Raw genomic sequence first — 21,780 nt, 5'->3', positions numbered from 1 at the left:
GATGGGTGGGTGGATGGATGGATGGATGGATGGGTGGGTGGACGGGTGGGTGGATGGATGGATGGATGGATGGGTGGATGGTGGGTAGATGGGTGGGTGGATGGATGGATGGGTGGATGGGTGGGTGGATGGATGGATGGATGGATGGATGGGTGGGTGGATGGATGGGTGGATGCATGGATAATCTAACCATTCCAGCCCTTTGCAGACTCCTCAGATGTTATATTAGATCTTCAGATCCTCCCTGCCCTTCCATGGCACGCCCTAGTCCTTATCAAACTCCCTCTTAAACTTTCTTTAATCATTATTGTGATTAAATACCTGGTACTCTATAAATCCCATCGGGGGACAGTATGTAAAGGGCCAGCCCTCAACTAAAATTATTAATTCCTTGACCCCCAGCTCCACCTTCTGCTTCTCTGGTCTTCCTCCCCTGCACCCCGTGCTCGGTACCGAGCTGGCACGTGGGCCAAAGTCACTACACAGTGGGTGGGTCCCTGCCAAAGGGCCAGGATGACTCAGGGAGAGTGTTAACATGGGGTTAACATTGGTGAAGTCCCCAGGTGAGGTTAGGGTTTGTGGTGGTTGTTATTACTGGTGTGTGTGTGTGTGTGTGTGTGTGAGTGTGTGTGTGTGTGTGTGTGTGTGTGAGAGAGAGAGAGAGAGAGAGAGGGACCCAGCCTTCCTGAATGATGGAGGGAACGGAACCCTCCTCACTGGGGTCACCCTTCCCCCAGAGGGAAATTGATTTCCCCGTAAACCAAGGGCCCCAGCCACCTTGCGCTCCCTTCCCAGCGGCGCGTGTCTGAAAGCCGGCGGCTCCTGCCTCTCCAAGCCCCAGCCCTGGACGGAACGAAACAGCCTGGGAAGCAGCCCACGTGGGGATTTTTTCTTTTTTTCCGTAAGGGCCGAGCCAGGTTGCAATCACTGGTGCCTCTCCGCCAGCGCTGGGCTGTGTCGTCTTTCGCCGTCGCTGAGGGGGAGACTGGCTTCCTGGCCAGGTCTGTTCAGAGTGTTCCAGGCCTCAGAGACACCAGCTCTGGGGCCCAGGGAGGTCCAAGTTTAGGGACTTGCAGACCCTCGGCAAGTGCCTGATTATTCATTCCCTCCTCGTCATCGAGTGGAAACACAGCAGGTCCTGATCAAGAGAGACGGGAATGCTGGTCCCAGCCCAGTCTCTCGCTGGTGGGGTGGGGGTGACGTGAGCGCTGTCAGACTCTCTGGGCCTCAGCGTGCTGCTCAGAGGAGCCCCCCAGGGACGCGGGGCAGTCAGAGCGCCAGTCGTCTGGACACCCACCTCCCTACATCAGTCTTGAACGCGGTGCTGTTCAAACCTTCTTACTGAGCCCTTTCAGACCAAGCCCTTCCTCTCAATGAAAGGCGCAGAGAAGCCCGACACCCGGCTGGGTGGGCCTGCTCTGCCTGAGGTGCGTGAGCTCGGGGCCCGCCCGCTCCACTCCCCTCAGCCTGCGCCCAGGAGGTGCCAAGAACAGCTGGAAATCATCACTTGAGGCTCCAGCTAAGAGTCCAAACTGATTCACCTACATTTCTACCGCTCCCAGGAGCGTCTTTAAGGAAAGGAAAGATTGCTTGCTGCCATGGCTGAAGTTCACAGACACAGGAGAGCTGCTGTAAACCACCCCTGCCCCCAACGCCGGCCCGGCCTCGGCGCCCGGTACGGTGGGATTTGGAGGAGAGCCGGCCACGGAGGTCCCGTTCAGCAGGGACCCGACTCCACCACTTCTGCTGAGCGCCACCCATGCCCAGCTTGGTGCCTCTGCAGTGATGGGGAGCCCACTCCGCGTCGGGGCCTTTCATGCCAGTCCCGGACAGGCTCGTCTAAAGGAGAGCGCTTCCTTTCAGCAGAGCCCAAATCTGTCTTTCTCACTTCCTTTCTTCTTTCGTCCTACTTTGCGCCTCGGGCCACCCAGGGCAGGTCTGCCCATACCCTGCCTGGCCACTCTGTGGGCATGGAGAGATGGTGCTGTGACCTCCCTGGGGACCATCTTTCACCCAGGGCCAGGCTCAGGCCCCTCGCCACAGAGGCTGCTTCGTCCTGGAGGGATCTCAAGCGACGTCACCTCCCCGGGCAGCGATGTGTCCGGGAGGAACAGGAGACGCTCCCAGTCACGTGGTCTGTGACAATCCCGGCGTGCGTGGGGATGACATCGGGGCTCCCGATTCAGAAGAGGACCCTGCCCTTGGGGAGCAGGCTCTCAAGGCAGGCTCCTCCCGCACCCATCCCAGCACTCAGCCCTGTCCTCTCCCGAGACCAGCAGCAGCAGTGCTGGCCGTGGCGCCCGCTAGGTCAGCTTTGGCCACGACAACTTACTTCTCGTTTCGTGTCTAGCCCTGTAACCACGCTTGGAAAGGCGGACATCCCGTTTTACAGGTAGAAAGTTGAGTCGTGGAGAGATTAAGCAGTTTGCCGAGGGCATGGGGTGTGGTGGACCAAATAGCGCATCCCAAGCGTTCACCACATACCCCACAAAGCCCACCTCGCGCCCTCCAGAATATCAGGGGGCCAAACTCAGCCTGTCCCGTGCCCTGCTGGGGGAGGAGGGGCATGTAAAAGGAGGGGGCCCCAGATTCCAGCCCAAGACGGAGAGCCTGTGGTCCTTTCAGAGCCCTGCGGGGCCCCCTCCCCAGGTCCTCCCTCGGGCCCTCCTCCTGAGATGCCAACCAGGGCTGCAGGAGGTGTGACCACGCCCAGACCACCGGTTGCCCGGGCTCCAGTCGGTGGCTTGCTAATTCTTCCACACTGGCCAGAGCACGCAGGGGACATCCAGAGCTCTGGCCAGCTGGGGTGGGAGTGCAAGGGCAGGGTCGGGGGATCATACATTTTGAGTGGCAGTAACTCGTCTTGCCCAAACCCACACACGAAGTCGCAGGTATACATAAGGCGGCACCCGGGGTCTCCCTACATTTGCCACAGGTCCCGGACCTGGGTCTGGCATCTGACCTTGCAGCAGTCCCCAGGGGGAGGGGACCAGAGCTGGCGGCAGATGGAGCCCCAGGCCCTGGGCTGTAAGCCAGAAGCTTGCTGTGGTGGCACCCAGCCACGTGAGCAGACATAGGTTCAGACACTTACTAACTCCACGTGTCTATCTGCCCAGGCAACCCCGGGGGTCTCTGTTCCCCTCCTGCTTCCTCCCTGGACGAGGTCCTAGAATCCCAACAGTTCCCTCTGCCACAGACCACGTGGGTCTCTTTCCCCCTCCTACATTTGCTGTGAGCAAAAGTAAAATTCTGACCACCTGAGATTTCTTACTTTTTAACCAGGATGTTTGTTCTAACAAGGTGTGATATGAAGAATGACGAGGGAGCCTTGGGGGGCTGCATAACCCCCAGCGGCTGGGCCTTACCGTGGTCCAGCACATCGTAAGCACAAGGACATCCAAACTCCCACCTCATCGCACTGCCTCGTGGGTCAGGAAACTGCTAGATAAGCTCCCTGTGGGCAACTGGGGGCTACAAGCAGGTGCATGGGCTCCGAAGCCCGGACTCGCACCCACCGGCGAGGTGGGCTCAGCAGGTGCCGCCCTTCGGCACCCGTCACGGGTACCTGTGGTGCAGGTGGAGCTGCAGGGCTCGTGGGACGAGAGCTTCCACCGGTACATGTCCGCGGGACTCACGCCGTGCTTGCGCGTCTTGGGCCTGGTCCTGAAAGCAGGTGAAGCAGAGAAGGGGGTGAGTTTCACGGGAGGATATGTTCTCATCCGTGGGGTGTGGTTGTGGACCTGTCCTGAGCTCCAGGCAGAATCGCCACCTGTCGGGGTCCCAGTGCCCACCGTCTAGAACAGAGACAAGGGAAGCGGCGCCCACGGGGCGGCGGGTTGTAGGAAGGAACGGACGTTGGCATTTTCCATCTTAATGACTGTCTGAGCTCACTGGCCTGCAGCCGTCAGAGCACCTTCGGGGGCTGGGGGGTGAAGAATCTGGGGCTCCCCAGCATCGCAGTTGCTCCTTCCACACACACAGCCTTCTCGCTCTCACCTTCTAGCAGGGTCGTGCAGATTCCTCCTGCCCTGTCCCCGGGAAGGGACCGGAGAAGCACCTGGTGTGCTGCGAAGGTGCAAGAATTCTCTCCCACGGCCTCCCTCAGCTGGGATTCTGACTGAATGGGGCACACTAGCCATTGGGCCTCCGACGATCAAAATAGAAAAGCTCAGCTGCAGACGGGGGAGTGGCCGCGTCCCCTCCAGACGCCTCTGCCCAGGTCTGCAAGGGCTGCTGTGCCAGGGAACGCCGGGCTGGGTCCCCGCCAGCGACGGGCTAGGATTCTTGGCCGGAACTCAGACGGCCCAGCCAACTATTGTTAGGACTGTTTGCTTCTTTGAACCAGTCGGTGTGCTGGGGCCCAACCTCCGTATCCAACGTGCAGGCTCGTTTTGGACTCGGCAGGGGCAGAGGGAGGTGGCGGCAGCTCCCAGAGCCCGGGCATCTGCTCTGAGATGCAGACGGCTGGGTCTGAATGCGGCCCGTGGAGCCCTGCCACCCCCAGAGCCGGCAAAGGGGACGTGGTCCCATGGCCCGGGGGACGGCACGTCCCTGAGACCCCACCGCCCAGCTCCACTTCCCTTCCTGCCCAGAGGGGCTGACTGAAGACCGCCCTAAGCTCAGACCCTCTCACAGAGCACACTCGCAGGTCCTTTCCCTGGGGCTTTCTGTCACCCCGGAGGTCAGGCTTACACGAGGGTTGCAGGGCATCCATTCTAAAAGGCCTTCCAGTCAATTCTGTGATAGAGACATTGGTTTGGATTCAACTGGGAGTTTACCGTTTGTCTTCCAACTTCTGGAATTTCACAAGTGGATGAGAACGGCTCTTACACTTTACTTTTGCATAAATGTTGCCCTGAAGACACATCGTGCTCTGAGAACCAGGAAATAGTCTACCCACGGACCTCAAGTAACGAATTTACTGATGCGGCTTCGTTAACCCAGGAAGGAGGGAGAGTGAGGAGAGGGAGGGGAAAGCCGAGGGCAGCCGGCCACAGGCGGGCGGCCGGGACCCCTCACCTGGTGGCGTCCCCACCGGGAGCCTGCCCCAGCCTTTCCACACATACGGGGGAAGGGGAAGGTCCTCCCTCTTTCCTCCTTAAAAGTGAGCGGGAACTTTAAGATGGGGCGCTCCACCCACCCAAGATCCAAGCATCTCAGAACACGGGACCCATGGAACCTCCCCGGGGAGGAAGAGCCTGATTCTGAAATGTGCTGATTGGGTCCCCCACCCTCCTTTCCACAGCTTTAAATTCTCCCCAAGAACAAAAGGGGATGAAAAGATCCAACCCCTGCCCGGCCACCCCACCCATGGAGAAGCCATCTTTATCTAATTACACCCTCCTGGGCCAGCAGGCAGCGTGACTCATTCTGGAGAGACAGCAAGCGGTTCAAAATAACCCTTCGGGTTTTAAGCACCAAAGGTATTTTTGGGGGGGCTGCCCACATGGCACTGCTCGTGGCAGCACCGCATGGGCGCCTGTCCCGCCTCTCGAAACGTGTATTTGCACAACAGTGCAACGCCTGAAAGACTCTGTTCTCGGAAGTGGGGCCCTGGGGAGAAAAACACCCAGGAAATCGCTGAAACCACCAACCCTCCACCCGCCTCCATCTGGAAGGAAGGTAGTACCCTCTGATCCGAAAGGCTCGGACCACCTCAGCCCTGCGATGCCTCGGATCCCGCGTCTGGACCCTTTCCCCAGGACCGCCATGCGTGTTTATAAACGGCTCATAAAGTGCTTTGCTTCCCCGCCACCCCCGCCACCCCTGATCCAGGCTGAGACGGGGACCCTGTGTCTCTGTGTCTCGGACGCTTGTTCCCAACGCCAGCGTCTGGTGTCGGGGCGTCCCTTGATTGTTCGGGGCTGTTCTGAGAAGGTGAAAATAACCTTTCCTTTCTGGGCTGCCCCTTTGATTTCGCCCTCTCTGAGCAGACGCGACTTCCTGTGTTTGGACAACTCGCTGCGACAGGGCTATTTTGTCCTGGCGGTTCCCCCACCCCCCTCCACCCCGCCACCTCCCTCAGCCCTTTATCTCCAGAGACCATCTTTGGCCTCTGGTCCACGGTGTACTTTGAAGCAGCTGGTGGGGGAGCCGCCCATCTCCCCACGTCAGGACTTTCTGAGTAATGACCATCACTGTACTGGTTCCTGCATCCCACATGGCACTGGAAACCCAATCATTCCCCTTAGGGCCCAGGGGTGGGGTGGGAGTCAACTGGGATGGGGCAGGAGACATTCTTTATAATGTGACCTAAGGACCCAAAATCTTGTGCCATGACCTGGCTTAAGAATCCTTGAGCGCCCGACCGGCGGGCCCTGAAGCATTGTCTGACAAGCCCCTCGCTCAGGGATGGGGAACTGAGGACCAGAGAGGGTCACCGATGGGTCCAGGTCCCATGGGGACGGGGCGGGGAGGGGAGAGGGTTGGGATGGAGACCCACTGGCACTTTCCAGGCCTGAAGCCAAATTAAACAGCAGCCTGTGTGCCCCCCGGTAAGCCCGTTCACGGAGGGACCCTGACCGTGAGATGGGCGGCCTTCCTCGCACGGGCTCGTGGTCCCAGAAAGGCCCCTCCCCCACCCCGAGGCTCAGTGTGTTCAGATCTTTCCCGTTTGCTGGGTCCTCACTAGGTGCCTTCAGCGCTTCAGTACCAGATGGAACTCAATCCTCTGGCCAGCCCTGGGGGTGAGAAGAGCCCTGAGTAACTGGCCCCGGATCACAACAGCAAGTACAGGCTGATTCTGCGCCCCCCCCCCTCCAGACTCAGAGCCTGTCTCGCCCTTCCGGCCGCTGGATGCCACACACCCCCAAGGCCCACTCCCTGCATTCTGAAGCCGGGCCAGGCAAGCAGATGGCCTAGATGGACCCTATGGGAAGAAGGGCAGCCGCAGAAGGCTCCAGACCTCCCACTCTGGCCACATTTGCAAAGAATTCCACCCAGAGCCTCGGGATTGCCCCGGATGTGCCCTGGGTATCTCATGGGGCCTCGGAAAACAGCTTGAGAAAAGAGGGGGGCACCTCCTGGGGGCTCAGGGGCCCAGCTTCCCTGCTCTCATCCCCAGGGAAGGGTGAGAGAGTCATCTCCACTCGCCTCACCTCAAGAGTGAACCCCAAATCTTCCATCAAACTCAATTCCCCAAGGACGCCCGCCTCTGCATCCTCAGCCCTGGCTAGGGTTCCACTGGCTTGGTGTCTAAGGCCAAGGGGTTTGGGTGGGTCCTCAGAAAACAAGATAAACTAAAACCCAGTGCACTTGGACTTCCCTGGTGACGCAGTGGTTAAGAATCCGCCTGCCAGTTCAGGGGACACGGGTTCGATCCCTGGTCCAGGAAGACCCCACATGCCACAGGGGAACTAAGCCCGAGCCTGTGCTCTAGAGTCTGCGAGCCACAACTACTGAGCCCGCGTGCCACAACTACTGAAGCCCGCGTGCCTAGAGCCCATGCTCCGCAACAAAAGAAGCCACCGCAGTGAGAAGCCTGTGCACCGCACGAAGAGTAGCCCCCGCTCGCCGCAGCTAGAGAAAGTCCGTGTGCAGCAACGAAGACCCAACACAGCCAAAAATTTTTTAATTAATTAATTAATTAATTAAAAAAAAAAAAAACGGGGGGCTTGTTCCTGCCTTCAGTCCCCACTCGCCACCAGGGGTGCTGAGCCTGGCTCGGTCTGTTTAAACCAGCCTCGCTGCCCTGCTAGCCTGGAGAACAGGGGAGTCATCATCGGCCCAGGGAATTGTCCTCTAGTAGGGATAGTGGAGGCCTGGAGCCACCCTGATCCCAGCTGATCCCAACCCGGGGAGGCTCCTGGCCTCAGACTCCTCCAGGGCCAGCCACGACTCAGGTGTCCCCAAGTGTGACTGTCCAGGCCTCCCCAGCGTGTCCTTCGCTCTGGACTCTCTCCCACGGCCCGTCCCAGGGCAGCTCCAGCCCCACAGAAGAAGGCCTTGTTCCTAGTGCCTGACTTGGGGCCTGGTCCCTGGCTGGGGACCCCACTGAACCGTCCCCCAGTCTCCTCCCTGGCCAGCAGGGAAGGTTGTCCCGAGCCACCCCACCTTCGGGGAACATTATGGTCTCCCGCGAGAGCTGTCCCACCTTACGCACAGCGACCACATGTGCAGTGAGCGTCCAGACCGAGAACCCAAAGACCCCAAGCCTCCAGTCTCTGAGCCCTAAGGACGTCACTTACCTCCTCTCTGAGCCCAATACCCCTCCCTGAACCTAAGGCTGTTTGTGATGAGAACATGTCTCTGTGCACACGGAACACTTAGCCCCAAGTGCTCAGAACCGTTCACCTCTTCCCCCTCTGCCCCCCAGTTCCTGGGATCACATCACACGTGGGCACTCGGCACCAGCTTTAGCCCGTGGACCTAACTTGTGGAAAAGATGCTAAAACCCAGGCCTCTGACCCCCTGCTCAGATCCGCGGGGTGAGGCGGGGGGGGGCCCTGGGCGGGGGCGGCTCTCTCCCACCTACCTCCGTCCCGGCCCTCACCCGGCAGCCCCCAGAGAGGACTGGGGAGTTGCCTCCTACCTGGCTTTCTGCGTCCTGTTCCCAGCCAAGGCAGGGAGGCTGGCACTGGCGTTGGGGAACGGGGCCTCGGAGGAGGTGTTGGCCACTCTGTCAGTGCTCAGCTCCAGGTAGGACCCGTTGAGCAGGTAAGCACCGGCTCCCTCGTTCTCCTCGTACTCGACGTAGAGGCTGTCGGCCGGGGAGCCCCTCGGGGCGCCCTGTGCAAAGATGCTGTTGCTGGTCTCATTGAGGGGGACCTCCCTGGAGTCGGAGTCCGTGTCCAGGAGCTGGTCGGAGATGGCGTTGGCCGAGAGGAGCTCCTGGGAGGTAAAATGGGCGCCGGTCTCTTGGTCATCCTGGTGTCCCGCATGAGCCGTCCCGGTGGCGTTGCCGTCTACAGGGGAGATGGGTGGCTCAACCTCCAGTGCCCCCTTGTGGCGGGGCAAGGGCTGCCCTGGGCAGGGGCGGAGCAGGGGGGCTGCAGCAAAGACCTGAACCGGGAAGCGTCCAGAGGCAGGTTTCTGCCCGATGAGCGGACACAGGTCGCCCGGCGGAGGCTCGCAAGCCGGCCTGGACAACCTCCTGTTGGGGAGCCTGCTTGACCCCTGCAGTGGGTTGGATAGGGTTTCCCCAAAATCCACATCTGCCCCGAACCTCAGAATGTGAGCTTATGTGGAAATAAGACCTTCACAGACATACAGATCTCCAGGTGAGATCGTCACGGACCCTATAACTGCAACGCCTGCTGTCCTTTTAAGAAGAGAACACGCAGAGACACACGGACGCAGAGGAGAAGCCGTGTGAAGACAGAGCAGAGTCTGCAGCGATGCGGCCACAAGCCAAGGGACGCCTGCGCCGCCGGGAGCTGGAAGCGGCGGGAAGGACCCTCCCCTGGAGCCTCCAGAGGGAGCACAGCCCTGCCGACACCTTGACTTTATTCCATAGACTTCTGGCCTCCAGAACGGGGAGAGAATACGTTTCTGAGGTTTTAAGCCGCCCGGTTGGTGGGAGTTTGCTGCAGGAGCCCCAGGGAACGAACACCGCCTCTAAAGTGTTTCCTACTTGAAGACTCTCAGGGTCTTGGAAACTTGCCCCCAAGTCAGTGAGGGGAGTCTCCTCAAGTCTGCTCTACCTCCACCCCTCAGCAGGGCTGATGGTCCAGCCCAGCCCCGACGTGTCACTCCACGGCCCTCAGGAGTACAGCCAAGCTGGCAGCGGGGGTCAGGGACTGTGACCCACCGCTGCGTCTTCAGCTGCACCTCCCCTGGAGCCTGTCCCGCCAGGCTGGCCCTCGCTGGGCCCCTCACCCCCGCCCCTCTCCTATGCCCTCCCCTGGCTAACCCGTACTTGCTCTGGAGCCCTCAGGTCAGGGGTCACCCTCTCCAAGAACTCGAGGTCCTCCCTGTGCCCCTCAGCTGCCCGTCATTCCCTCCCAGAGTTCTGGTCACACCTCGCGCGCTATGTTGTCTGTCTGTCTGTCTCCACTGAATGAGTGAGAGCACGGGCTACGGGGCCGGACCATCCTGGATTTGCCCCCAGCTCCTCCGTGGTGGACTGTGTGACACAGGCAAGACCCCTCCCTCTAAGCCTCAGTCTCCCCACCTGTCAAATGGGGATAACCATACCCACCTGGAGGAAGGTATGTGCAGAGGATGTCTGCTAAGGGCCGGCCCTGGGCCTGCCCGGTCAGCCTGCACGGAACCGGCCCCTCTGTCACCCTCTTCTGCAGGTGCCGGGTTCTGAAGACCCTTCACCCGAGGCCCCTCTCCCTGGGAAGCCCCGCCCCACCCCGCCCCTCCTCCTGGTTACCTCGGAAGCCCTTGCCCCTGGGGGGCCCCTCGCAGGCCCTGCCGCTGGCCTGCGCGCACACCTCGTTGGTCTCCTGGCCTTTGCTCAGACCCAGCTCGATCCCCGGGCCCCGGTGGCCGAACAGTCGGTTGTCCAGGCCCAGCTGCTCCGAGGAGGCCTGGCCGTAGAGGGAGCCGTTGTGCTGAAGGAAGCCCACCAGCCCAGCCCCGTCCAGCTCCTGGCTCTCCGTGCTGTCTGCGGTGGGCTCCGAGAAGCTGTAGTAGACGGGCTGGATGCGGTGGGCGTGCGGCGGCTGCAGCAGCGTGTACTCGAAGGTGATGGAAGGGCTTTTGCCGTTCTGGTTCCACACCTGGGGGAGGAGAAGAGGTGGGATTCCAAGCCCCCCCTCACCCCAGCCCCTTCCCCACCAGCCTGGAGCGGCTGCTGCGGCCCGCGGCCCACAAGCCCCTTGAGGACAGAAGACTCCTGTCCCTGAGCTGCAGAAGGCTTTCCTGCGGCGGCCTGCAGCCGAGTCCTTCCCAGGGACTCACCCTTGACCGAAGAACGCTGCCACGCCCACCCAAGGCTATGCGTGGCCCCAGGCACAGGGAGTGAAGGGTGCGCGGGGTGCAGATAATGTTTTAAAGGTAATAAAATTAATTAAAACCCAACCTGCATTTTACTATCACCACGTGCCAGAAATCCCAAGTTATAGGAGTGCACCGTCCCCACCACCTTCCCCCCGGAGCCCCCCACTGCCAGCCGAGCGCAAGTACCAGGGCCCAGGCCCCTGAGGACCGTCCCAGCATCAGAGCTGACTGGGGGATGGGCTGAGGTTTCTGTCGAGGCTGCGTCGCCCCCCAGCTTTCCCCCCTGACTGTCCTGCTCCCCCGACTGAGTGCTCGCGGGTCTTTCGAGGGACGCCACCTAAGTCAGCTGGTGTCAGAAGCCCCAGGAAGCAGCTCTCAAATGGGAGTTTGGAGCGGGATCCCCCGCCAGCAGCGGTGACGCGAGCCCTCCCTGGCGGTGCATGGACCCCTGAGATCCCCCCAGGTGTCAGGCTGGAATGAGACATCAGAGGAAGAAAACGTGCTTTGGGCGCCATGACTCAAGTGTTGGGAGTTGGCTGGGCTTGGGGTGTACCTTGAGAAAGGAGAAAGGTCTTCGGAATGTGGCGCTTTGGAGATAGACAGTGAAAGGCTAGGGTGACATCACCACCAAACCTCCAACCTAAGGCCAAGCCAGAGCGTTACCTCCTAGGTGTTACACAGAGACTCGCATGTCCTCCAGCAGGGCCAGAAAAGGTGGAAGAACGTCAGCGAGCCGGGGCATGTTGGCTTCTCCACCTCGCCAAGAGCCCGACCGGGAGGAGACTTGGGGCGTGGGGGTCTGAGTCAATCTGCTTAAAAATTTTGAAATCTCAGACTCCCCTGAATCTTTGAGCCTAAAAAGTGGCCATTCCTCACTGTTAAGGCCAGCATCTGGCCCTCGCCTGAAGATCGCACGGAGACCTCTGCCTCCCGGAGGGCCTTGCCCACCACCTCCCAGGGCCACCTGGCTGATGGCTCACGTTAAGCGCCCTCTTCACCTACTCAGGGGAGCCCTGGGGCTGCTCGGGGGAGACGGGGCCATCGGCAACGACCCTGCAGAACCAGCCGCGGCAGACGGCAGAAGCTGAGCCTGGATGGGGGGAGTCCCTCCTGTGGGAGCCCCGGCTCAGGATGGAGGAGGGACCACGCTCGCAAGCACCCCGGGAAGGTGAGGCCAACACACTAAGGGGAGGACCCGTGCTGACACCACCATGGCAGACGACGGAAGAGGGAGGAAAAGGCTGGAAAAGCCACCAGGTGACTATTTTCTGCAGGATCCCCTGGAGGACGTTCCGGCCGCCACAGTGAAAGGAAGCGTGATGGTGAAGGGTCACCCACGTCACTCAGAGGGACACCTAGAGGGATGGTGGTGGGTGTCCTCCTAGGCCAGGGCCGGTGGCAGGAGATGCCAGTACAGAGCTGAACTGTCCATGGTGATCGGACAAGGGGGCTCAGGTACTGTAACGAGCAATGAGGTTGACACGGTAGCCAGGGAGCTTGAGCATTTGGACACGGCTGACAGAACAAAGGACTCCTAGGGGACAAATGCATGGGCCCAGCAAAGGTTCTTCTCAACCTGTATGATCAGAAGAAATCGCGGGTGGATGACCGCAAAGCAGACGACAGCTGCCACATAAACGTCACAGTCGCTGCCCAGTTTCCTGGACCACGTTTCAGACCCAGAATCTGCTGGAGGATGGAATAGCCAGGTCCCCAGGAAGAATGATCCCCAACTGGTTGATATGGCCATGATTCCCCCGGTTCTTCCACCGAAGAGCCCACAGCTATTTACTTGGTGAGCTGCTCAGTGGAGAAACGGGTAGACATTGTGGGACCAGGGTTCAAGGTGTCATTGTTAACCAGGGACCCAAAGCATCATTACTGTCCCTGTTACGGTGAGGGCACGTGGATGACAAGTAATGGCCCAAACAAGGCCCAGGTCTGGTTGACAGTCTATCCGCTGGATCTAAGGCTCACCCAGCCCCCAAACGCATAACTGGGAGTCAGCAGAACTCTCCTGTTGGCTGCTTGACCTGGGCGGGGAGTAAATCAGAAACCATATTGCATCCTGGGGGGGAAAACACAGAGATTAGCGCCGCGCAAAGACCTAAAGGATGCAGGCGTGCTGACCCCATCATAGCCCCCATTTCATTCAACAGTTTGGCCCCTACAAAAGCAAGACAGATCCAGGAGGGTGACAGTGGATTCCTGCAAACTCAACCGAGCTGTAGCCCCAGTTGCAGCTTTGGGACAGATGTGGCATCTTTCTAGAGCAGATTAACATGCCCTCAAGTTGACCATCTGGCAAATTCTTTTCTACCCCCATCAGGAAGGAGAAGCAGAAGCGCTCTGTTTCATACATTTAGAGCTCTGACCCAGAGCTATGGTTGACTCCCGCTTCCCGTCATAACACGGTACAAACGGGTCTGGACCGTCCTACAGAACATGACATTGGTCCACTACATTGACGACATCATGTTTATCAGACCTGATGAGCAGGAAGGGGCACTGGAGGCCTTGGTATAACATCCGTATTCCAGAGGATCGGAGATTAACCCCTGTGAAGACTGGCCCCACATCAGTGACAATCTCAGGGTCCAATAGCCTAGGGCAGCACAAGACATCTCCTTGAAAATAAAGGGAAACATCATATCTCATGCCCCCAATCGTGAAGAATTTAGGAAACAACATTTCCGCATCAGGGAATATTGGTCCAATCCATATACTGGATTTGCCTTGAGTGGGGTCCTGAGGAGAAAGGGCTCTGCAGGAGGCCCAGGCTGTGATGCAAGCAGCCCACCACCTGGGCTGTAATACCCAGCAGCCCCTGCAGTAGTAAAGGTGTCCGTGGTGGGGAAAGATGGACTGTGGCGTTTCTGGCAAACTTTGCTAAGAAAATGATAACGTAGACCCCTAGTGTTCTAGAGGAAGGCCATATCACCTAAAATAAATAGACGTTATTTGCAAAAACCTCCCGGTGTGCTATCAGACCCTACTAGAGATGACCCTTTGACCGCAGGACATCAAGTGACCCACGCAGCTAGAGCCGAACGTTATAACATGAGGTCTCTCAACCCCGTTAAGTTACGGGGTCAGGAGGGACCAGCAGCAGTCCAGGGCTAGAGGGACAGAAGAGCGGGAGACCCAGCCTCCCAGCATCCGGGACTCCGGTACCAGCGTCCCTCTCTCAGCTCACAGCTACGGCTGCACGGAGCACCCTTAGGGTGAAGACAGAGAGGAGCGACATGGCAACACTTGGCTCTGAGCTGCGGCAGCTTGGTCGGGGGGTGCGAGCTGAAGATGGGATTGCTGTGAAGGAAAATCCTCCCAGAGGGCTTCAGGCCGTACAGTAAGGTGGTCACCCAATCTGTTTGGAAGGCAGAGTGGCCCTAAGTAAGAATAAATCCTGACTCGTGGGCAGTGCACTTGGCTTGGCCGGGAGCCTGGATGGAAAAGACTTTAAGATCGGGCATGAGGAGGTCTGGAGAAGGCACGCGCAGTTGGATCAGTGGCGGAGACGTAACATGTGAAGGTCTCTGGACCACCTGTTAAGGCACACTACAGGGCGCCCACCCTGGGAGGGGCACGAAACAAACGGGTGAGAGACAGAACGTCTTTGCCACCTGCCATGGGCCAGGCTCTGGCATTGGTCAGGTGGGTGGTCTCTGTCCCCACCATATCCGTCAGCCTCCATGAAAGCCGGCAGGCCTCCAAGAGCCTCTTGACATCACCTGATTTCGGTGATAATTCCTCTGCCATTTCAGATCTGGGGCACCAAGCGGCAATGCCGTTCATTTCTAGACAGTAGCCACGGGAAAAGTCCCGGCAAGCTGGCCATAGCAAGCCAAACTCTCTTGCCCTCTGCTCACGCCCCACGCACTTCCCCCAGAAGCCATGAGCATGCTGGGTGCAGCATCAGGGGGACAGCCGTGACAAGCACCGCCATGGTCCCTCAGCATCAAGGACCTGGCAGGAATGCCACAGTGTCCATGGGGCTGAGGGTAGGGAACTCCATGGGGGGCTTGAACCCCAACCTGTGGAGTGGGGAGTGGGTCCTGCATCCCTCTACCCCATCCAGCCTTCTGTCCTCATCTCCCCACACAGTTCCTGATGCCCTGCACAGAACCTCCTGCTGTGCACATCCTCCAGGGGTGCTAACAGAGGGAAGGAAGGAAGGAAGGAGGGAAGGAAGGAAGGAAGGAGGGAGGGAGGGAGGGGAGAGGAGGGTCACACAAGTGAGAGTGTGAGTCAGCAGGTGCTTGGGTGAACAAGTGAACAGGTAAATGAATTAATGAGTCAATGGGAGACTAGTGAAGGAATGAAAATCTGAGTGAGGGCTGGGTCGAGGGAGTGACTCAGTGAGTGAATGAGGGACTGAAGGAATGAGGCCCACCCCGAGATGCGTGGAGGCGCTGGCCCAGAAGCCCCCTGCCTGCTGCCGGCTTCTGGGGAAGCCCCGGAGCCGCGGCCCACGCACCATGACGTTCAGGCCCTGGTTGGTGGGCCCCTGCGCCACGATGTACTCGATTCCCGTCTCGTACACGTCCATGGGCCGCCTGTACTTGACCACGGTGCCGGCGATGTTGAAGTTCTTGGGGCTGTCCACCTTGAAGTTGCCATTGAAGAAGTAGTAGCCGGCTTCATCTGCAAGAGCTGAAAGGGCACAGCTGCCTGGTCACCTGAGCCGGAGCGGCCGGAGTGGGGATGGGGTGGGGGGCAGGACCTCGCACTCGGGGCCTCTGGCCAAACTGTGGATCCCTGCGACCCTCCCCAAACACCCAAAGACAGGAAACTGCACGTCGTGGGAGTGGGACTCTCTGTTTGCACACGGCATGTGGCCCTGGCCAGGGAGATGTGGGCCCTCCTTCCTATCAGCCTAAAATAAACAAGGGCTTGTCTGGATGACTGAGGGTGGCTGGCCCAGGGCCCACTCGGTCCTGCCGTTCCTGCCGCCCCCAAAGGGCCTGGGGCTGAGAGGTGAGGTAAAGCATAGGGACCAAGCGGCCAGGTCGAGACACACGCTGGACAGCAGGTGTCCGCCAGGTTGGGGCCGGGTCACCGTGCCTGGCTCTGCTGCAGACTTCCCCATGTGAGCCGGGCTGACTTGGCACCCCCAGCTTCCCCTCCCCCGACACGGGGAGGGGACTGTAGTGCCCCACCAGGGCCCAGGCCGAGCAGCACTGCAGCCCTGTCCCAGCGGCCCCAGCAGGCCCTACCCGACCCCAAGCTGACCAGTTCCGTGCTCTCGCTGGGAGCATGACATTCTGCCGCCCAGACCGGGGGACCCGGGTGACCGTGGGCCGGATCGGCCCACTGCCCCCGGGGTGGCTCCCAGTCAGCCTCTCTCTGAGGCGGGGTGCCGGTGGACGCTTGGAACCAAGGACTTCAGAAGGACATCCACTCCCAGAACTGGAGCGCGATGACGCCCAGACAGCGGGAACGCACGTGCGGCCCCCGCAATGGGCTGGGACATCTGTCCAGAGGCGGGACGGCTGGCCCTCCCTGGGAGGCCCGGGGCCGTGGGGCGGGGCTCCACCTCGGGGACAGTGTGTCTTCCAGAGGGTTTCTTTAGAGCCCGTGCCAGGAACTAGCCCGAAGGTGGGGAAGAGTCCAGCTTCCAAAGCTTCTGATGCAACTCCAAGCGGAGGAGACGGGCGGTTAATTTATTATCAGGCAGACGCAGCAAGGAGGACGCGTCTGCTGGAAAAACACCCTCCATGTGGCGACGCTGAAAACTAACGGGGACAAGAGCGGGAGCTGGGCGAGGGGGACACGGACGGGCCGGGTCTGTGCACAGGGTTAAATCCCTGGCCCGAGTCCAAACCTGTTTCCTGACAGTAACGACCTTCCTTCCTGTGGCTTTCCCAGTGCTCGGAGGCTGCCCTTGGTATTTCCATGCGTCTGTTTCAAGAACGATGGCTTTGCAGCCAGCTCTGGGAACACGGTGTTTCCTGGCCTCACCACCCTCCCAGCGGGCCACAGAGCAACCGGCCTGGCAGAGGCCTGGCCCCCGTGCTCGGGCCGCAGGGGCTGGGGCCTGGAACGTGCAGGCCGGCCGGCTGGGGGCTGGGGCTCAGGACCCCAGGCACTGGGGCCCCGGGGCCTGAAGGGCCGAGAGCCCGTGCTGAGCTCAACCTTGAGGACCTTTAGCAAAGGCCCACCCTCCAGCCCTGCGTCCCCTTAGAAGGGTTGTCGCGCCCCACCAGCCCTGGCCCCCGAGAAGCTGCCCTGAGAGGAAGGGAGGTGAGCCCTGCCCGGGTCCCCCACCTGCCCTGCGCAGATCGGCTCACAGATGTCAGTATCTGCCCTCCTCGGCCAGAAGGGGCTCCCCTGGGGTGCAGACAAGGTGCACTGCCCCGCCAACTTCCCACTGCACAGGGAGCCCTTCCAGAAATTGTCACCAACGTGGGGCCTCACCGCCTCAGTCACCATGCCAATGACTCCACAATCCTCAAGGACCCCTCCTGAATCCAGCTTCCCACCAGAGACAGTCCAGTGGCCAAAACATCAACTCGAGGGCCCCAAATGGGAGTTTGAATCCCACCCCTGCTTCTCGTCACCCTTGGCCTCAGACTGGCCACCTACTCCTTCTCGCTCTGCCTCAACCTTCTCAGCCCCAGAGTCTCACTCCTCGGACCTGGGGGGGCAGCGGGGGGAGCAGAGAGGCCGCCGCCAGCACCTCCAGCTTTTGCCTGTGCCTTGCCCTCCAGGGACGGGGAACTCACTACCTGAGTCATGACCCACTCCATTATTAAGCAACTCTGAGTGCAACACCTCTGCACACATGGGGGTGAGGTCAGCTTCCCTACGACACCCCCACCACCGCCGCCACATGCTACACACATGCACCCACCCAGGTCAAACTCTGGCTTCTGGGGCCATCCCTCTCCTGCAAGAAGGGACCCAAGGTCAAGTGTCCCCTGTCCACACAGAACCCACACATTTCACCCCATGCGAAACCACAAGCCCCTGTGACGCCACCCAGGCCCCACATACACACCTAGGACGTCCGCAGACTTCTTCCGCTCCACAATCTGGATGTCTCGGGCACCGGCCGGGATGTGGGTCACCAGAGAGTAACCTGGGGGACACGGAACAACGGTGAGCAGCAGGCCGGCTGTGGCCACTGCCTCTCGACTGCAGGACGGCAGCCACCACCCTCCTGCACTCCTGGCGTGTGAGGGGCAGCGTCTAAGGGCAGCCCCTCCCCGCTGCCAGAGCTGTGCACCTGGGGCCCAAGAGGCAAGTCCAGGACCTGGCGGAACACGCCCTGCCGCGGGAGAGCTGACCCACCGCTCCGGCACGGCCCCAGCATTCCCCGCTTCCGAGACGCTTTCCTACCAAGGCTGCGGGAGATGCTCCCTGGTACCTGCCCTGTTCCTTCTGAGGCACGCCACAGGCCACAGGGACCATAAGTCTGCTGGAGTCAACATACGTGGGCCCTGCTCTGCCACTACCACCAAGGTGACCCTGAGCAGGCTGCTGCAGCCCTTGGGCCTCAGTTTTCTCGCCTGTACAGGGATGACGGCCCCCACTCTAGATGACGGAGGAGATTCTGGGTAGCACAGAGCCCGGCCCTGAGGACGTCATCACCGGTGCTATTTTAGAAACCCACGTTGTCATACCATCACGTTGATTTTAAAGGCTTGCTACATTCAAAGGTGTAAATGAGAAAGTACGAGGCCCCAGCTCAGGGCCTGTCATCGAAGGCCCCAGTCAGGTGGGGTGGCAGCCACGGAGACCCTCACAGAGCCCCCCACAAAGGGACCAAGGGTCTTGGGGGGCAGAGGTCTGAGGAAGGGACCGTGCTGCCAGCAGGTGGTAGAGGGTTTGCTGGGAGAAGGAGGGAGGTTGTTTTAAAGCCCTCAGAGTGAAAAGCCGTCTGGGAGAGGGTGGTGAGGGGCTTCTCGAGTCAGGTTTGCTGGGGTTGATGCCCAAGTCACCCGAGGGGCACGTGGGCCCGCCTGCCAGGTGAGCCGCTCCTGCCGGCCGCCCCCATTTACGGCCCCCTGAAGACCCTGAGCTGGTCCTTCCGGCCCGCGGGGAGCCCCTAAACGCCTAACCACTGGCTCTCTTGGCAGGAGGACAGGAGCAGCTGTGACCTGCAGTATCGGCCGATTTCCGGAGGACAAGCGCTTCCACCCACTGTGGCCGATGTCAAGCTGCCAGCTTGTGTCGCTGGGCGCAGAGTCGGGAAAAGGGACACAGTCGTTTACCTGCTGCCCTAGTATTTCCAGCTGACAGACACAAGAGTTATAGAGGTAAAACGATCAGGAAATGATGACTCTGCTTAAATATCATTTACTTAAATGAAGGTTTATATGTGTTCGTTTTTAAATGAGCGCCCAGCTCCGAGATTCTTCACCACGGCTACCTCGCACACATCTACCAGGGGAGCACGTGGGTCACCGCTTAGGACCACAGACCCGGGAGCAGGCTGTCTGCGTTCACACCCACCTCTGCCTCTTCTGGCTGTGTGACTTGAACCCAGTTTCTTAACCTCTCTGTTTCCACATCTGTAAATGACAACAGTGGTAGTCCCCACCCAGAGTCAAGAGCTGGGAGCGAGTTAACCATGCTGCACTTGGCTCCGTGCAGCGCACTTGGTAGAGTTATAGGTGGGCTTGGGTAAGGGTCAGCCCCAGGCCCCCAAGCTGAGAGCTCCACGCGGGCATGAACCTTACTGCCGCACCTGGCACCCAGGAGGCGCTCAGAAAGAGACGCACCCTCTGAACCCTGCCTCTGCCAGCTCGACGCCCCAGCATCTGGCGGAAGGTCCCAAAAGCAGGTTTGTGAACGGAAGGGAGGAAAGGCGCGATGTCTTTGCCCGCGCCCTCCCACGGCTAGGCCTCTGAAGAAAGCGGCCTCTGCCCACTGCGCTCGCCCTGCCTTACTCAGACCCCTGCCCGGCTGGGCTTCCGCTAAAGACACCCCTCCTGTCCTCACCCTGCCTCTCCTCAGTCGGCATGTCCATCCCTGGGTCTCTCGTCCAAGCCCTGTAACTCTAACTCCGAAAGTGTCCGTCCCCTCCACCTCCAGGACACGTGGGGGTCCCGACAGCCAGGTCCTTGGGGGCTCTCGAGGGGTTGGCTCTAGTCCAGACGCACCTGGCCTCACTGAGGGACCTCGAGCCGGCAATTCCCACCCTGGGCCTCAATTTCCCCATCTGTCAAATGGGTTTCAAGCTGCCCTGCCTTTCCCAGTCTGCAGGCTGTGATAACCCAGTTTAATCCCACAAGCATTAACTGAGACCCAGGAATGTATTCAGTTCAAGACTGAGTATTAGAAGCAATATCCTTCCAAAAGTGCAAAGTCCTGTCACAGGCACAGACCCCCTGCCCGCCCCTCCCCCAACCCCCAGGAGGGCTGGCTCTGTGCTGCGGCCGGCGCGGAGCTGGCGGGAGCCTGGGCACCGCTTCAGACCTTGAAACTAGGGTTTGAGAGCTTAGGCCCCAGCATCTGTGCGCCCAGACCTCAATCTCATATCAGCGGTAAGGACGGAACGCGTGCCTCAGTTTCCCCCTTTTAAGGATGGTATTAACATCTCCCTGAAGGCTGCGCTTGGGTCAGATGTGGTCCCCAATCCCTGTGAGCACTGCGGCACCTGGTATCCAGCAGGTGCTCAACACAGAGCTGCTGCTCTTCCTGTAGCCAATGGGGGCCTTACAGAGCCACTGGCCAGCCCTGCTGGGCCTGGGTGGAGGATCGGGGCGCCCAGGAGGGGAAGGACCCTGCACAGTCACTTAGCAGCCGGCGGCAGGATCCCACGGGCCCTGGACCCAGAGCGGCAGGGGCTCTTACCCAGGTGGGTGTTCCCCTTGCGGTAGTTGCCTGTCACGTGGGTGCAGCTGCTTCCGTCCCCCTGGCAGACGCCACACTTGTCCAGCGTGTGGGTGGAGAAGAGCACCCCGTCACAGCCGATGGGCTGCAGGAAGGGAGGTGGAGAGGCTGCTGGGAGGGCGCTGAGGCCCGGGCCCCGGGGCCGCCACTGCCTGGGTGGACAGGTGGGCGGCCGGCGCAAGGAGACCGGTGGTACTTCTGCTACAATGTTGAACAACCTCACATTTTCCAGACACGCAGACCCCTCGCAGGTCGGCAAGCTTGCAGGACGTGCCGTCGCGGGCGGGGACCATGAGTTGGCGCTGGCCATCCACGGTGGTGCAGTGCAGGTCGCACGGCTTGCTGGAGATGTGCACATAGTCATCTGATGGGGGAGACAGGGTCTCAGGGCGGCTGGCGGGGGCCAGGGTCAGGGACCTCCCCTCCCCCACACTGAGACGGCCCTTCTTTCATGGCACAGATGGGGAAACGGAGGCCTGGAGAATGGAAAGAACTTGCCTGGGGTCTCAGTGGCAGAAACGGACCAAGATGCAGGTGATCTGGCCCAGCCCAGGCTCTGGAAGTCCAGCCTCTGCCGCCCTGTGAGTGGGGGGCAGTGTCCCCTCTGCAGGAGGTCTGAGCCGACTTGATGGCCCTGGGCTGCCGGTCCTGGGGACCCTGCACTTACCCGGTGAGCGGGAGAGGCCAAGTCATTTACGCTGCCGCCTGAACTTCTTATGACCTTGGACGAGACCCACCCCCCGCCACCTCTGGGCCTGTTTCCCCACCTGCCTACCCACTGGACGAGGACATTCCCTCCCACAGGCCCCAGGAAGTGACCCTCAGGTATAGATCCTGCCAGAGAATTCCCTGCTGGGTGGCCCAGGGCCACAGTACCGGGATAGAGCGGCTTCCACTGGTGCGTCCGCCCGTTGTACACACGGGAATTGAAGGAGATGCACTGCTCCTCGCGGAAGCTCCTCCCGTCCGGCGGACACTCCTGGGAAGCGGGAAGACAGGGCGGGAGGCTCTGGGAGGGACTCGGCCCGACAAAAGCATTTTTGTCCAGGCAGA

General features: G+C 60.3%; 1 protein-coding gene across 1 annotated transcript in view; it reads right to left on the bottom strand.

Moving 5' to 3' along the window:
• The window catches only part of ADAMTSL2 (ADAMTS like 2), a 33,405-nt gene that overhangs the window by 6,762 nt on the left and 4,863 nt on the right, over positions 1-21,780 (bottom strand). The window contains exons 6-14 of the mRNA XM_027104095.1: positions 21,604-21,706; positions 20,946-21,091; positions 20,689-20,812; positions 17,888-17,968; positions 15,365-15,540; positions 10,319-10,667; positions 8,531-8,903; positions 3,420-3,663; positions 2,925-3,043 (exon numbers count right to left, since the gene is read on the bottom strand). Coding sequence (XP_026959896.1) covers positions 2,925-3,043; positions 3,420-3,663; positions 8,531-8,903; positions 10,319-10,667; positions 15,365-15,540; positions 17,888-17,968; positions 20,689-20,812; positions 20,946-21,091; positions 21,604-21,706 — 1,715 coding nt within the window. The remainder of the gene's footprint in view (positions 1-2,924; positions 3,044-3,419; positions 3,664-8,530; positions 8,904-10,318; positions 10,668-15,364; positions 15,541-17,887; positions 17,969-20,688; positions 20,813-20,945; positions 21,092-21,603; positions 21,707-21,780) is intronic.

Source organism: Aethalodelphis obliquidens, unplaced genomic scaffold (genome assembly GCF_003676395.1).
Source record: "Aethalodelphis obliquidens isolate GAN/ISIS:26980383/991018 unplaced genomic scaffold, ASM367639v1 scaffold7, whole genome shotgun sequence".
NCBI classification, from domain to species: domain Eukaryota; kingdom Metazoa; phylum Chordata; class Mammalia; order Artiodactyla; family Delphinidae; genus Aethalodelphis; species Aethalodelphis obliquidens.
This window is presented reverse-complemented; position numbering and strand designations above follow the sequence as displayed.